At 39.5% G+C, this 15,548-nt stretch overlaps 2 protein-coding genes across 5 annotated transcripts in view; one reads left to right on the top strand and one right to left on the bottom strand.

Moving 5' to 3' along the window:
• The window catches only part of PHYHIPL (phytanoyl-CoA 2-hydroxylase interacting protein like), a 59,939-nt gene extending 48,025 nt beyond the window's left edge, over positions 1-11,914 (top strand). For both annotated transcript variants that reach the window (XM_068399547.1, XM_068399549.1), the window contains 4 exons: positions 1,290-1,486; positions 6,329-6,503; positions 7,479-7,596; positions 11,165-11,914. In XM_068399547.1, the coding sequence (XP_068255648.1) occupies positions 1,290-1,486; positions 6,329-6,503; positions 7,479-7,596; positions 11,165-11,699 (1,025 nt within the window). In that variant the 3' untranslated portion in view covers positions 11,700-11,914. The remainder of the gene's footprint in view (positions 1-1,289; positions 1,487-6,328; positions 6,504-7,478; positions 7,597-11,164) is intronic.
• Positions 11,915-12,234: 320 nt separating this feature from the next.
• Positions 12,235-15,548, bottom strand: part of FAM13C (family with sequence similarity 13 member C) — a 56,343-nt gene continuing 53,029 nt past the window's right edge. For all 3 annotated transcript variants that reach the window (XM_068398147.1, XM_068398148.1, XM_068398149.1), the window contains 2 exons: positions 14,999-15,100; positions 12,235-14,177 (listed from right to left, as the gene is read on the bottom strand). In XM_068398147.1, the coding sequence (XP_068254248.1) occupies positions 14,054-14,177; positions 14,999-15,100 (226 nt within the window). In that variant the 3' untranslated portion in view covers positions 12,235-14,053. The remainder of the gene's footprint in view (positions 14,178-14,998; positions 15,101-15,548) is intronic.

Below are 15,548 nucleotides of genomic sequence, written 5' to 3'. Positions count from 1 at the left end.
GAGGAGAATTTTGAACAATCAGACCAACTTTAATGCTCCTGCATTGCAGTGTTGGTATAATTCTTTGACAACGTATGTCAATAGGTTGAAATGTTCCTCATGTTTTCCAAGTAAAATTTTTATTATTATTACTGACTAGACTCACCTTCTGTGTCCAGTTTTTTATCAGTTATGAAGGAAGTATATAAATACTATCTTTTTCTGTAATTAGACGTGACTAAAAATAGTTCTGACAATGTATTCCCTCACATCTCTGCATGGGCTTCCAATCTTCCTCATCTGGACAGAGTTTGGGAGCTTTCCTCTCTTTCTTACACAGACATTAGCCTTGTTTTTCTCCATTGTTTCTTTCTATTCTTATCTATATTTGATTTTATTTTTTTATGCACTGTTTCTTTACTTCTTCTCTTACTTCATCATGTCTATTTTTTCCTTTTTACCCACTCATTTTTCTTGTCTTTCTGCTTTTTTTTAATTGTTTGCCTTTGACTTGTGTCTTATGTCGTGCAAGATCACCTAATGTTTCTGAGTTTTTAACGTTCACAGAATGCTCTACTACAAGGTTGCCTTGCGAACTAAGGGAAGCCCTGATCTTAGAACCTGTGATGCTTTTTGGGGTCAATGGTGGTGTGTTCATCTACCATATGCACTTAGAGAAATTAGAAAAAACTTCCCAAGAAAACGGCAGGGTCTCAACTGGGCAAATAGAATAGATAGAATAAGGACTGGAAAATGAAATTGGTGTGTATGTCCCTTTTACTGTGGCTCAACAAAGTGATCACTGTTAATTGTTTCATTGTGAAGGAGACAGTGTTTTATATATGTGTATACATATGTGTGTATACATACACCATGTATAAACCCTGAAGAGATTGGTTACTTTGTGCTTGAAAAATAGTTTTAGGTTGAATATGATTTCTGTGTGCATTTATTTCACTGACAGGTATGGATAGGACCATTATATTAACTGTGGATGTTGCTGGCATCTTAACTAAACACTATAGCACCAGATAGCTTCAGATGTTTCTTACTCTCAAACTGCAACTGCACACAGTTGTGATACTAGCCAGTCTATGCAGCCTGCTTACACGTTATTGGTGCTTATTTGCATGAGGAATTTCATCCCTTTCCAATATTTCCATCACTGAAATTGAGACTTACATAATTGTACCTCACAGTTGCTTCTGAGTACCACCGATGAGACTTTATGAAAGGCTGTTCTGAGATGTGATTGTATTGGAGCACAGAAAACAGATATCTAATAAGAATCATGCTTATTTTTTATGCAGGGAATAAATCGCAAGATAGTGGGATTGCAGAGATGGAGGAACTTCCAGTCCCGCACAACATCAAAATAAGTAACATCACGTGTGATTCCTTCAAGATTTCTTGGGAGATGGATTCTAAATCCAAGGACCGCATTACTCATTATTTCATCGATCTCAACAAGAAAGAAAATAAGAATTCCAACAAATTTAAACACAAGGTAATTTTCATTTAAAAATCGAGGTGGAAATACTTAAAATACTTGATTTTAAATAGATGAATCTCAGTGTTTTATTAACCTTTCTAAGCCAGACCATGGGAAACAGGTATTGGACATCCAGCAAAGGTAGGTTTTGATTAATTTAACTGACAATTTTTTTACTTGGAACACCTTCTAGCCTATGTGCATGTACACACGAATACGTTGGTTTAATAGAGAGCTGAACATTACCTTTTCTATTTAATTTGAACCTAAAACAGTTTTGGAACCTGTACAATTTATTGCAAGACACATATTTTTATTCCTGACTAGTTCTTAGTGATTACTTAAACAATTTATGTATTCTGTGCCTGTCCTTGTTCAGTAATAGACTCATGAAAGCAACACATGTCACTTCAACAGAAGAGTCACAAATTGTAATGCACTTCTAGGAAGGCTTCCAGCAATTTTAGTTTGCAGCATTCAGCACTGTGACCTGAATATTCATCTGGCCTCTTTCCTCAAGCCACTGATGCAGGGACATGTTGAATGTATTGCAGAATGTGTCGGTATGAAATCCAGCAGAATTTGCTTTGACCTCAGAATAGTTGAAATGCTATGAATGAGATAGAAGATAAAACAACACAATCATCTGCAAATTTAAAAACAATGTTGGCAATATCTCTAAAAGATAAGGTTTGCCAAGGCACCAATAACCATCTAGGCAAATATGAGAGCTTTAATTCTATCAACACCTAAATTACAATTGGTTTAAAAATCAGTGGGTCAACCATGAAATATTTTCACCAATTTCTCTGAGTCTTTTTATTATGAAAGTATTTTTCCTGTGACTGCGATTAATAGCATGTCTATAATTTTCACATTTCCTTATTTGACTTTTTTTGGTTTTAATGTGGTTGGAAGTAACGTGTTCATTAAGTGTACTGAAAAATCACTTGCTGCTGCTTGAAATTGAGAATTTTACATGTTTGGCCAAGATGTTGCTGTTACTAGGAACCAGCGTGTGAAGCAGTACCAAATTTAATGTTATAATAGCCATTTATTATGACCCATTTTTAATTGTGGTAGCAAATAAAATAGGGTATATTTGTTTTTTTCTTTCTGTTATTACTTTTGAACTGGCAACCTTTGAATTTGAATTGCCATTTTGTACTGCAGGAATAAATATACCTTCTAATGCAAATGCTTACTTGAATGGATTCTTTTTAGTTTCTTTCATTTTATTAATCTACATTTCTTTTATTCATGTGCAAACTGGTCTGAAGTTGTAAAATTTGTTTTTGTAAAAGGTAGAGCCAACCTAGCAGATCAAACACTATATTCACTTCAAAATCTATATCACAGTGATGAGACTACTGTTAAAATGGAGAGGGAAAAAAAAAAAAAGGATATTGGTAGTGTAATAAAGATAAGCCATTAGATTTATTTTGGTTTTCTCAGCAATTCCCTAACTTTTTACTGTGATGAAGAGTTTAGTCAAAGGAGAGAGGTAATTGGTTTGGGAAGAACAGGAGACTAAAGTCTTTGAATTAAAATGATGAATAAGTTGGATGTCTTGTCAGAATTAACTTAAAATTTCTTGGTACTAGTGGTGTTAGTGACTTTGGTAAAGCCTTTTTTGGTTATCTTTGGTTTTTTTCCCCAGCCAGAATGATGGAAATCCAGACAGCAGACAGTGTGGGTGAGAGAACTACACAGACTGAATGCTCTAACAACTCTCTGTGCCACAGCGCGTACATGTTTGCTTTCATGCATCTTTAGTATTAAGTAGTTTTTAACAGACTTTCTAGAATGAACTTTTGTTGAGAAATTAAAAATCGCTCAAATTCAAAATTTGCCCTAACCCTAGTATGGTTAGAGACAAGCATCCTTCCTCCCTATAACGTTCGTTATACAAGTTTCACAGCTGAAGCTCAGCAGCAGACCTGCTGGGTAGGGAGCTGATAACCTGGCAGCTGCAGCAGCAGGGACTGAATCCTCCCAGAATCCAGAGGGAACTGAATCAGTCCCCACCCATCCATTGCCTTCATAACGAAGCTGTTGTATAAAGGTGAAGGATATCACTGCCCCTTCTCCTAGCAGAGGTTTTTAGAAAGAAAAGAGTTAGTGCTACCACTTAGTTATAAAAAAGAGCATTGGGACTTACTCTCAGGTGTCATCCAGCAGTCAAGCTGTGGAAGGAGATAGGAATCTTCACGAGAAAAAAAATAATCCTTACTTAGCTTACGGGTGGGATAAGTCACTGTCTGCAAGTGCCTGTCCCTCTCACGAGTGATAAGCCCAGATGAGCAGCTTCAACGGTTTTCTGACTTGTGGGGAGTTAGCGTTAAGTCTCAGTTTTCTCACATGGCTGTGAGCAAGTGACTTGGGACATAGACTTAACCTGATAGATAGATGCTGTACTTCAGGAAAGGAGGCTGTTTGTTTCCTTGTGTACCCCGGAGAGCATACATGAGTGATTCATCCCTTCGATACTTTTTCTGTTGGCTAATATATAAAATATATTCAGCATATTTAGGGTGCATATAGTTTTATTATTTATGACTATTATCATACCTGTGAAGGAGGAGATTTGTTTTGGTAGTAGTATGTAAAGATTAGAATTCTCTAATAAGACTTTGTCTCAATGCAACTTGCATACCTCCCCTCTTTTTTAAGATATAGAAATATGATTATTCCCATGTAATAGGAAATGAGGCTCAGATATTTAGCAAAACCAGGACTAGAACCTGGGTGTGCTGAGTTCCCACAGTATGTCCTACGAGCAGACCTGGCAAAAGGAATGATAAGATGAAATGGGAGAAAACTGAAAATTGAAAGCTGCTGCTTTGGCAATGAAAAGGGACTGCAAATTAGGCAGTTCTTCCCAAAAAGGAGAAGAGGTAGTGTGACTCGTATACCTTGCTGCTTAGTTATTCAGTGCTTCCAGGTTGTTGTAGGAAATGATAGCTGTCTAGGTACCTTAGAGTTGTCTGGTGGGTGCTGGTGGTGGAGCAGCCATCTGCCACTCCAGAATCCTGGGTGGCATATAGCCTCCTTTGTATTTCTTTGGGGGCTCAGCCAGGAATAAGAGCTGAGTAGAAAAGAGATGAAAGGAAGAAATGGAGAATCCCCAGGGCGATTTCAACGTGAACATTTGAACCTTTTTTTCCCAAGGTCAGTATAGCTACCTTAAAAAAAAAAAGTGTTTGCTTAGAAAAGGAACAGATTAGAGTTATGAAAAGCATTGTATCTGCCCCTCCTCCCCAGCTGTGCAAGAGATAAAACCTTCTATTTAATGTGGTTTTAGGTAGTCTGTCCCTTTTTGGTACAGTTAGAAGAGTTTCCTGATACACAGCTGGAAGGTAGGGCTTTGGCGCATGGCGGGCGATGAGGCTACTAATGTTCCATGAAAACTGACAAAATTAATGGGGGCAAAAACCACCACCGGGTTGTGGGCGCAGAGACCTGACCCAGGTGGAGGCAGTTTTTACCATAGCCAAAGAAAAGATGACAGGAAGACTAATGGTTGTAGCTGTAGCAGCTGCTGACTGCTTTAGCATTAGCAAATTCAGTCCAGTGGGATGCCTTTGCAGTACAGTTCCGGGGTGACAGCCTTAAATGTCATTTGAGGTTTCTTTTATTTTTCCTTGTAATTTTTCTCTATCTTTTCTATATTATTATCTATCTCTGCTTTTCTACGTTATTTATTTCAGAGTGCACAACTGAGTTCTTTACATGGAAAGTTTTCTCCCACCTGTTATTCGATTTAGATGAGAATTGGCAAAAAAGAAATCACAACAACAAAATCTTACCCTTGATTATCAGTCAATCGCATTTCCGTTCTTGTAATATCACAAGCTGCTAATTCTACAATTTCTTAGTACAGAAACTGAAGAATATTTTTTGCTGCCAGAAAAACAATAAAAGAAAGATCTTTTCATATGACAGCCATCTTACTATTCTATGATTACTGATAACTATTCACGAGTAAATACCTCTCTTACTCTCACAGCTCCTTGGGTACACCATGCAGAGAATCGCTGAACTCCACCGTGAGTCCTTTCACCCACAGTTCTAGCATAAACTGTCCAGTTCTGCATTTTTTTTCTTCCCCGGGGTGGTCTGTGCTGCAGTCTTTGGTGCTGTAGAAATTATTTCAACAACAACAAGCAGCTATTCTTCTTTGATGCACTATGGTGTGATACACATGAAGAGCAAAACAGAGTGTCTGAAATGGTGGCGGGGTGGGAAGCAGGAGGTGCAATGACAGGCACAAACCATCTGGCTATACATTTGGCTTGTTCTGGCCCTTCCTGTACATAAGCGTGTTTTGATACAGGTAAAACACACAAAGTTACTCTGCAACGTGTTTAATTTTCTCTGTTGAAGTTTGCTTTGGACGGTAGCAGCAATATAGGTGGACTCATTGACGGCAGGAGGAATTTTGTTTGGTGACACTGATGGAAAGAAAACAGTGGCAATGAGAGCATGAGAAGCTCTTAAATTAAAATATCCTTGTGTTCTGCGGCGTGTCTTTCTGTGCATACTTAAACACAAATGGCTCTAGTCTGAATTATATATTTGGGCTATATATAATAGTATCAGTTTATAGTCACTTGGAACCAATAACAAACTCATATATGCAAGTTATCACCGTAGCTCTTAGAACAGACCTTAGACCATTGTCCTCAGCCACTCTGTTAACTCTGCTGCACCAAGGGACTGTGGGAAGTAACTAAGGCTTACACAGAAGAGCCAGGGGTTGGGGATTACATTGCAAAAACAATGAAGGAAGGGGTGGTGGATTGGTTTGGTTGAACTGCTGACTTGTGTGTTGTTTTGTCTTTTTGTTTCCATCAGGATGTACCCACTAAATTGGTGGCCAAAGCTGTTCCTTTGCCTATGACAGTCCGTGGGCACTGGTTCTTGAGCCCGAGAACAGAGTACACAGTAGCAGTGCAGACAGCATCAAAGCAAGTTGATGGCGATTATGTTGTTTCTGAATGGAGTGAAATCATCGAATTTTGCACAGCAGGTAATATTGCTGCAGAAACATGCACCATAGGATGTATGCAATTAACGTGAGCTTTGCTGCATGAGTGGGTTAGCCATCTGCCAGTGCCATCTAGGCTGGTAGAGTTACTCTACCAGGAAACTGGAATTCTAAAGTTAGAATTCTAACTTTAGGTGTGTTAATGAGAGGTGGGAGGAGCTGGAGTGCCCCTTTGTTCCACAATAGCTTAGCTGCCCCAAAGTGCTGTGCCTGGCACTGTTGCTTACCCCAGGCTAGGAGAGGAGGCTGGTGAACCAAAGTGGAGCAGGGCCACTTGTGTGCCTGTTGCTGGCTACTAGCACCTGTGGGGAAAAGATGGAGTGGCAGCTCCCTAACAGACAGCTTGCTTTAGACATTCTGCTCTCCCTTCTCTGCATGCTGCAAAGCCTGTCTCGAGGATCAGTTTGATTGTTACTGATTTATAAGTCTCTTCCTTTGGATGTTCATCACCTAGGGCCAATGTACTTGCCTGTGTGAAAGCTGAGAGCTGAAGCGAGCTCTCTATGAATCCCACGTTGGTTGCGATGCCATTTAGGCTGGGTCCTAAGCAAGCTTTTTTAGTTAGTGAATTGTTATTGGCTCACAACTGGACACATTGTAGCAAACAGTTTATCAAATGACATAAGTCAGAGAGGGCAGTTCTCTGCTCCTTTGCAGTCCCAAATACAAGAAAACCAGCTCTAACGCAGGAAATCCTGAGCTGAAAGTTGCCGCAGGCTTGCAGAGTATTCGTGGGAAAGGAGTAGGGAGAACCAAGCATGCAGGCTCCTGCCATTTGTCTGTTTCCACTGTTGGAAACCGGTGCTGGGCTGTGTTGTTTCTGTCTAGCTGCTGCGTGATGTGAGGTACGTCAGCGAGGCTCTGTTCCCAATTTTAAGTCTGTGGGGCTGTGTAGCTTTTGGAGAGTACTGTGGTTTTTCCTGCCCCCCGTACTAGCAGATTGTCTTTTCTTCCTAGATTATTCAAAAGTTCACCTAACACAGCTATTGGAAAAAGCTGAAGTGATTGCAGGCCGTATGCTTAAACTGTCTGTTTTTTATCGGAATCAGCACAAAGAATACTTTGATTATATCAGGTAAGAAAGTAAACATATGCAAAATTGTTTGGCAAATTAAGGGAGTAATGAAAATAGGTAAATGGAGGCAGCTGGGCTAAAGCTAGAGCAGAATGTCTGTATGCTACATGGCCAGTTCAGAAGAAGGGAAAAAAATAAAAATAAAATATAATTAATTTCTTCCCCCTTGCTTAACTCAGCACTTCCATTAGGCAATAAAAGTTTGTGTTTTGAAGCAGAAGCTGAAGTATTCACAGGGTCTCTAGCCTGATTAAAGTGTCTGTTTTTCATAACAGAGTGTTTAGTAGCCAAATACTTCTATTGTACTAAGAAATTCAGAGTGAGATGTCTAGTAGTAGGAGTGCACAACTGCGTGCATACGCACATTGCCTGCATATAAAAGTTCCACTTCAAATACTTGCTCTTCACACACAACCACCCCATTTCTATGCCCAAACGTAGTACCTGGGGCTCTGCAATCTGAACGTTAACGTACAGATCATGTGGGGAGGGAGAGGGGATGATGTTTAGACAATTTTACAACACTCTGCTTCAGTTGGAATGAATAAGTGGGATAGCTGGAGGTAGGTTCCTTATTCCTGTTGGAGACCCAGTGTGCCTTCGCACACGCAACTGGAAGCATCATTACAATAGAAAAGAAGACTTTTCAGTAGGAGTCATCAAAGCTCATGTACTGACTGAGCAGGAGCAGCCAGCACGCAGAGGTAACCTTCCACCGTTGTTAGAAGAACATGGATGAGAGGTAAGCAGTGTGTCGACATCTGTTTCAACACTGTGTCAGAAGGGTGGCAGCACTGACTATGCTGCTTTAGTATGTATTGAGGGATGGGGCTGCTGCTGTGCCACATAATTCCCGTTTTATGTGGGTGTCACACTAGTACCTGTCTAGAACTAAAAGTTTTTTAAAACTGGTGAAGAAAAAAAAAGTACTCGAGGGAATCCAACTCCAAAGAGCAGACTCCACCACCCTTGGAAACATTTCCACTTTGTAGTCATGAGTATCTGCTCGATGCCAGGAGTGTCTTGTATATTCCAGAGCATGGGGTTTGCTCTTTCCCTTCTGTGTTTTGGAAGAATTATTTTATTGCACATAGGGACAAAGCTGGAAAACTCAATGGAGGTAGAGAGTGAATTGCAGTTGTTGAGGCTCTTTTAGGACCTTGTAAATCTCTGCTGTCATCCTGGACTAGATACCACAAAACGGATATGCCTGTGGTGGTTCTGATTCTCATGTAGCTTTGTTTTCAGCTATGTGCACAGTGCATATGTGCATAGTGCACCTGCCTTTGTGTTCATAGAGCTTTGAAAATTGCCACTAAGGTGCATTTATCGCTGTGGATTTGGCCTTGTTCTGCCAAATGTGACTCTGATTGCAGTGTATCTTTTCCCCTCCTGTTATGTTCTTTCTTGGTTCAATACAAATAGAGACTAGTTGCTTTTCCCTTCTGTTAGTGAGTTAAAGAGACAAAAAGCTGTGTTTTACCAGGTCAGTATGAAACTAGAATACCTGTCACACTCTGATTGTCTGTCGCCTGCTCTGATCAGAAATGTACTAATATGCTGACAAGGGCTGGGCCTTCTGCAATACACCCTTCTGAATGTTATGTTAAAAACCCTAACCACGTGCTTCCTTTTAGGAAAAATTCCTTGTCATACCATGCCTGTCAGTGGCCTTTGTGGTGTCATAACTAGTAAACAAGCTTGGAAAAGCTTACAGACTAGCTCTAGTAGCATTGGCAAACAAGCAACTGTCAGGGTGCTAAAGCAGCAACCCCTAAACGCAGGGTTTGAGGTGTGAGCTTGTAAGTAGTGTTCGTGTCACTGCTGCTTACCTCGGCTGGGAGTGCCATAGAGCAGCTCAGATCCCCGGGAAGAGTGACCTATAATTAGCCTAATTGGCCACTGGATGTCAGTATCTTGCCACAGAAATAACTGCAAGAAGCCTGGCTTTTCAGGTTGCAGAGAGGGTGGTTATTCAAGCTGATTTTTTTTTTTTTTTTTTCTCCCTAGTAATGGCTTCAGTCATATTACGGCAATTGTATCCCCCACCCCAATGTCTTGTGAAACAGGGCCTGAGAGAATAACTGTGTAGTATTTGAATGGCCCAGAAAACTTTTGAAATTTATCTGAGAGTCAAATTAAGACATGCTGCTGAGGAGATTAGAAAGAATGAAAAAAAAAATCACAGTTGAAGAGTTTACAGAGTTGATGAGAGCTGTTTTGTATGTGTACATTGAATTTGTTTGCTGTGACTGCTACCTCCCGCTTTAACCAAGTAAAACCTTCTCCCACACAGCACCATTTTACCTGGAGCTGTTGCAAGTTAAAAGCAGAGAAAGAAAAGTCTGTCTTGGCTAGTTTCCCCTCTCCTCAAAAGAAAAAAGAAAAAAAAAAAAGAGGAAGGAAGGAAAACAGAAAAAAGAGTAAAAGTAAAGCGAGAGGGGGATGTACGACTCTCCAGCCCCACAGCCTCGTGCATTTTTAATCTGTCAATGTGTATAAAGACATTTTCTAAGGGGGGGCTAGTAAATCTGGTGTTTTGCAGGACTTACTTACAAAAGAGAATGTTTCCCTTTCTGGTATCATATGGTTGCAGGTGCAGAGAGCACCAAAGCTGTCACTACAGCACTTCTAGAGAGGTGTGGGGCAGAAGTTATGGGGAATGTCCTGCTGTACATAAAATCTCAGGTGCTAAGGAGGGTTAGATGGGGTGTTTTGGACTGTTCCCCTAATTTTAGCAGCCTAATGCTGCTGAGTTCAATTTGGGATTTAGGGTTTTAAAAATTCACTTGTTATATTGAACGTTTCTTTTCACTGGAACCAAATTGAGCTCAGCTGGCAAAAAAAAGAAAGAATTAGTCTTGTACATTTTTCCCCTTAGGACTAGTGACTGCAGAAGCTGGATACCAACCAAAGTGGAAGCTAACCAAATTACCTAATACTCTGTGCCCAGCTCTGCTTTGATTGAAGTCAGCAGTAGACAAATTAGACCTGAAATTATCATTTGGGGGAAAAAAAACTATGGCAGACATTACGTTCCTTCCTATAAACTCTCCGAAAAACATTGTTCAGAAATAATTTTCACTGGGAGTTTTCTACATGAAATATATACTGTCTGTGCTAAAAATATACAATAACAAACAGTCTATTCAGCATATTGAGACTGACTTGCAATTTTCAACATGTGATTAAACTAAAATGTGTTTATTGTTAGAATTGTAGTGGAAGGCTGAACAAATCAGCTAATTAAAGATATTGGTGGTTTGGGGGCTTTTTTGTTTGTGCTATTCTTTGTCTGCATATAATACCCTCAGGGGTCCCAGCTGCCGGAGAAGCCAGACTGGAAAAGCAGATTTTTCCCTTGAGCAGGAGCTATTCTAGCTCTTTCTATGTCTGGCATGACTTGATTTTCTTGGTCCTAAGATCATGACACTAACCACCGTTTTCAATTTAATGGTTTTCCTTTGTGTCCCCTTCAGTACCGTTACCAAACAGCATGACGTCCTAACTTTCCACTTTTTCTTTAACATATGTTACAAAATAAACAATACCAGTCATTCATTTGTAGAGAGCATCATGGGAATGCTATGCAGCCCTCTGTTAAGGATAACAGTGGCAGCCATGGCTCTCCGATCAGTGGGAAGCTGGAAGGCATCTTCTTTAGCTGCAACACCGAGTTTAACACTGGGAAGCCACCACAAGATTCACCGTATGGAAGATACAGGTTTGAGGTTGCAGCTGAAAAACTCTTCAACCCAAATACTAACTTGTACTTTGGAGACTTCTACTGCATGTACACAGCCTACCACTACGTCATTCTCGTTATCGCCCCTGTGGGATCACCAGGAGACGAATTCTGTAAGCAGCGCCTTCCTCAGCTAAATATAAAAGATAATAAATTTCTGACCTGCGATGAAGAAGACGGTGTCATGGTTTACCATCATGCCCAGGATGTTATTTTGGAAGTAATTTACACTGATCCTGTGGATCTCTCCCTCGGCACAGTTGCAGAAATTACTGGTCACCAGCTAATGAGCTTGTCTACTGCAAATGCAAAGAAAGATCCCAGCTGCAAGACCTGCAACATCAGTGTTGGACGTTAAAACTTCCCTCATTACTTAGGAGCCTTCAAACCTCTGCTGCCCATTTCCATAGCCAGACATTTTTGTCAGAAGCATGCACATGCCGCTGTCACCAAAAGCAAACACGAGTCTTCAACATCTCCAATAGCATTTTTAGTATTTCCTCTCTCCCTTCTGTTCCCCCGATGCTTTAAATGATTAGAAGTCCTGGATTTCTCTCTGGCAACCATTTATACCTAGATGCTGCAAAAATTGTTTTCTGTTTCTTGCCAAACATAACAAAATCCTATATAAACTGCTTTAGCAAAATAAAAATAATGGCTTATAAATGGTGTTTAAATATGCGTTCATTTTAACTACTGAACAAATACTGGGATAACTCCAAACAGCATGAAAGGTTGTAATTGCAGCATGATTTAAATTCAAAGCCTAGAAATGTCAGCACTTCCAACGTGTTGTTTGACAGTGTTATTTATGTTATTTATATTAGCTAACTGAAAACAGAAACTGTGTCTTGACATAATAAATATAATAGAAAAATATTTTATTTGTACTGTTGTATAAAATATTATACAATCATATAGAATATATAGATTACATTTTAATATCAATTGTATACATATGTCATGAAATCATTTTCCCTTATCAAAGATGTAGTTTGTAAACTTCAAATAGCTCTGTATCTGTTCCTGTTGCTCTAGATGACTTAATTAAAACAGATTTATGAAGGAGACCTTTTCTGATTCATAAAAGTTAAGTTATAAATTATTAAATCAATACACTGAAACAACAAACCTCTGAGAAATAAAAAATTCCATTTTTAGTGTTCATACTTTTTCCTCCAAACTACTTGAAAATATGTACGTCTTCAAAAATCATGCTGAGCTGTTACATACAATATAAATACAAACATGGTTGGTACATAATAGGCTTTATAAAATGAAAATCTCATCACGGTAGAAAACAGGTTGCTTATACTATGTGGTCAATACAAAATAACAGTTAAAGCAAAACACTAAACATGATTCAACTTATTCAAGTACCTTTTGTTTCTTTTAATTCTTCCTTCCTTTATGTCTGGGCTAGGTATTTCCCAGAATCCCTGCTTTTCATTTCTAGTACAAAAAACACTGATAATCCTTCTGCTAGCAGCCACTTTTCACACAAATGGTCTATCACAAATAGTGAAAAAAAATCTCCTTAATATTACAAAGTGTGGTGCTCTGAAAGTTAAGAAAGATGCATAATTCCAATGGAAAAATATCTTTTTTATAATCTTATTTTTAGTAAACAAGAAGTCTAACGTTCCTCATCAGATAACTGTGACACTCAATTATATACCATGTCCTTCATCTATCCAAAATATCTTAGCATAATGCAATAATCTAGTCGTGTTTTAATATATATATATATGTGGCAATTTATAACACAAGAAATACTTTGACATTTTACAAAGTGCATGCGTCTAAACAAGCTTTGGTAGTTAGAAAAGCAAATGTTATAGCATCAGGCAAAATAAAGTGCAAAGTTTAATACAGAAATAAAAATTAGCGTGTAGTTGACCTATTTACTGAATTTTAAGTACTGTGAGCCAGGTCCTGTGAACCACAGTGAAAAGGACAGCAGCCAGTACATCTGTTTTATCTCTTCCCAGTGAACTCATCATCTATTTCGTTTTGCCAAACACTTTCTCTTATTTCTTAAAAAAAAACCCAATTTCTCCATTTGGCAGTCATGTTGCGTCCTTCATGCTTTGCATAGGCAGCATCACTTTGCTCTACTCTCAGAATTTTAGACCAAACCCTGGCGCTGGTTCTTTGTGGGCACCTTTCTTTGAAGCTACTGGAATTGAGCGGCAACTCTATCTTGAAAGATAGAGGATGCTCATGAGTTTTTCCTTCATTAGTTTTAAGGGCATGTTTCTTTTAATCATCTAGTGAATGCGCATATTGAGAACTGACATTAATAGTTAATTATAGTGCATGTTAATTCTGGAAAGAAATGTGTGGTACATTATCATGTACTAAAAACCTGGAGAGTATTTCCTCACACTTTTCAAAACTAAGAGCAGGTCAAACTGAGAATCTACAATGCCTCAGTGTTCTTTTAATTTCTGACATTCTCACAGTGCACTTCAAGGCTTCTTCAAAAGGAAAAAATATATACTATAGTCTACTCACCCGTGCTTAATATTCTTGCATATTGCTGTCCTCTCTTATAGTCTAATTGTCCCAACTAGTATAATTGGTAAAGTGCATCAGAAATCTCAGTGTGTCAAATAATTGTGCAGGAGACCAAGACCTGTAAAATTACTTCCTTACTTGTTTGTGTGCTTGTTTTTTCCTAGAGAACAATACCATGGCATTGCATTTGCTTCAAATCGTTTTGGAAATGTCATGCTTACTGATGAGAACCTCCAAAAGCCTGATTTTGGCTTTTGTGTGCTTGTATTCAGAGTATTCCTCGGCCATTGGCACCCGATCTTCTTTCTGAGGACTCCTATGAAAAGCAAATAAAAGTGCCATCACTGTTATGAGTAAGAGGAGAAATAGCCTTTAAAATTAATTCTGCAACAACTAATGAGGATTGGGTTGGATTTTTTCCTAACTGTAAGTGACTAAAGCTAATTTGATAGGACAAAAATCTCTAATAGACAGAAACGAAATAATAGCATTTAAAATATTGCATTTTCATATACCAGGTAATTTTATTTCTTGTCAGCTAGGCAGGCATAACTACTTCATTCTAAAATATGCAGAGAAGTTATTACACAGCGCTTTGAAAACTGTTACCAGAATACTATGTGCCCATATCCACCATGGTTTTCACCAAACAAGTTTGCTAAATGAAGGGAGGAGGATAAACAAAGAGTGAAACATAGCCAGCATTTATCTATGGGTGAAAGAAACAGTGGCTTCTGTCCTCAAATCTGGCCTTTTAAAAAATGGCCCAACTGCCAAGTGTAATCCCTGCAGATTTACATCCTCAGAAAGACTCTTTAGCAGCTTTCCTTCAGCTCAGGAAAGATCCTGTGCTAAGGTGGGGTTTATACCCATTGCAGGCATGTCCTGGGAGACCCCCAGATCCAGACTGTCCTCAGGGATGCCCTCTGTTCCTGGAGGAACTAAGCAGGGAGATGGACGTCTTCGCAGAGACTGGACGTCTTCACAGAGACCAGACACCTCCATGGTATCTTCCAGTCCTTAGCTGCAGCCTCTTTGGCCTGCTCACCTAAGAGTACCCACCCTCACAGAAACACACACGTCTGCATAGGAGCCCAAAAGGGAGGAGGAGAGGGCTTTGTTGAGCTGGTTATTTACCTTCCTGTCTGTTTGTAGAATTGTTCCTCAAACTCTCTCAGAGCTTTGCGAAGCCTTTTCTTATCTGCTCTTGTTTCTCTGAGATGTTCAAGCAGAACAGGCCTGTAAAACAGAGACAAGAACATGAAACCCCCATGTGCTTGGAAGTATTGCAAACGCTACGGCTTTGAGTAATAAGCAGCCTGCTGCTATGGGCCACGGCAGGCACTGAGCCCAGGGCCCCGAGACATTACACCACATCCCTCCAACTATGCATGTAACTGGCTGTACCATCACACACGATAAACAGTTGTGCTCCTTCCCTTGTACTAGTGTTCTCACCCTTCTAATAAAGTGAAAGCACAGACATTAGGGACAGCATGGGAACACAAGCTTTCAGGATTGAAGCTTGCTAGTGGTCTTAATTCAGTGTGGAATTAATGGGAGTTGACAGGGCTCAGCATCTCACAGGAAAGGCTTTGCACGTCTGTAACTGAATTAATAAAATCAACATCCAAGCCTTACTCCTAAAAGCAGCTGTTACCAAACATTACTGTGATGAAGTGGAAAT

This window comes from Nyctibius grandis, chromosome 4 (assembly GCF_013368605.1).
Source record: "Nyctibius grandis isolate bNycGra1 chromosome 4, bNycGra1.pri, whole genome shotgun sequence".
In the NCBI taxonomy this organism is placed as follows: domain Eukaryota; kingdom Metazoa; phylum Chordata; class Aves; order Nyctibiiformes; family Nyctibiidae; genus Nyctibius; species Nyctibius grandis.
The sequence above is the reverse complement of the archived record's forward strand: the minus strand, read 5'-3'. Positions and strand labels throughout refer to the sequence as shown.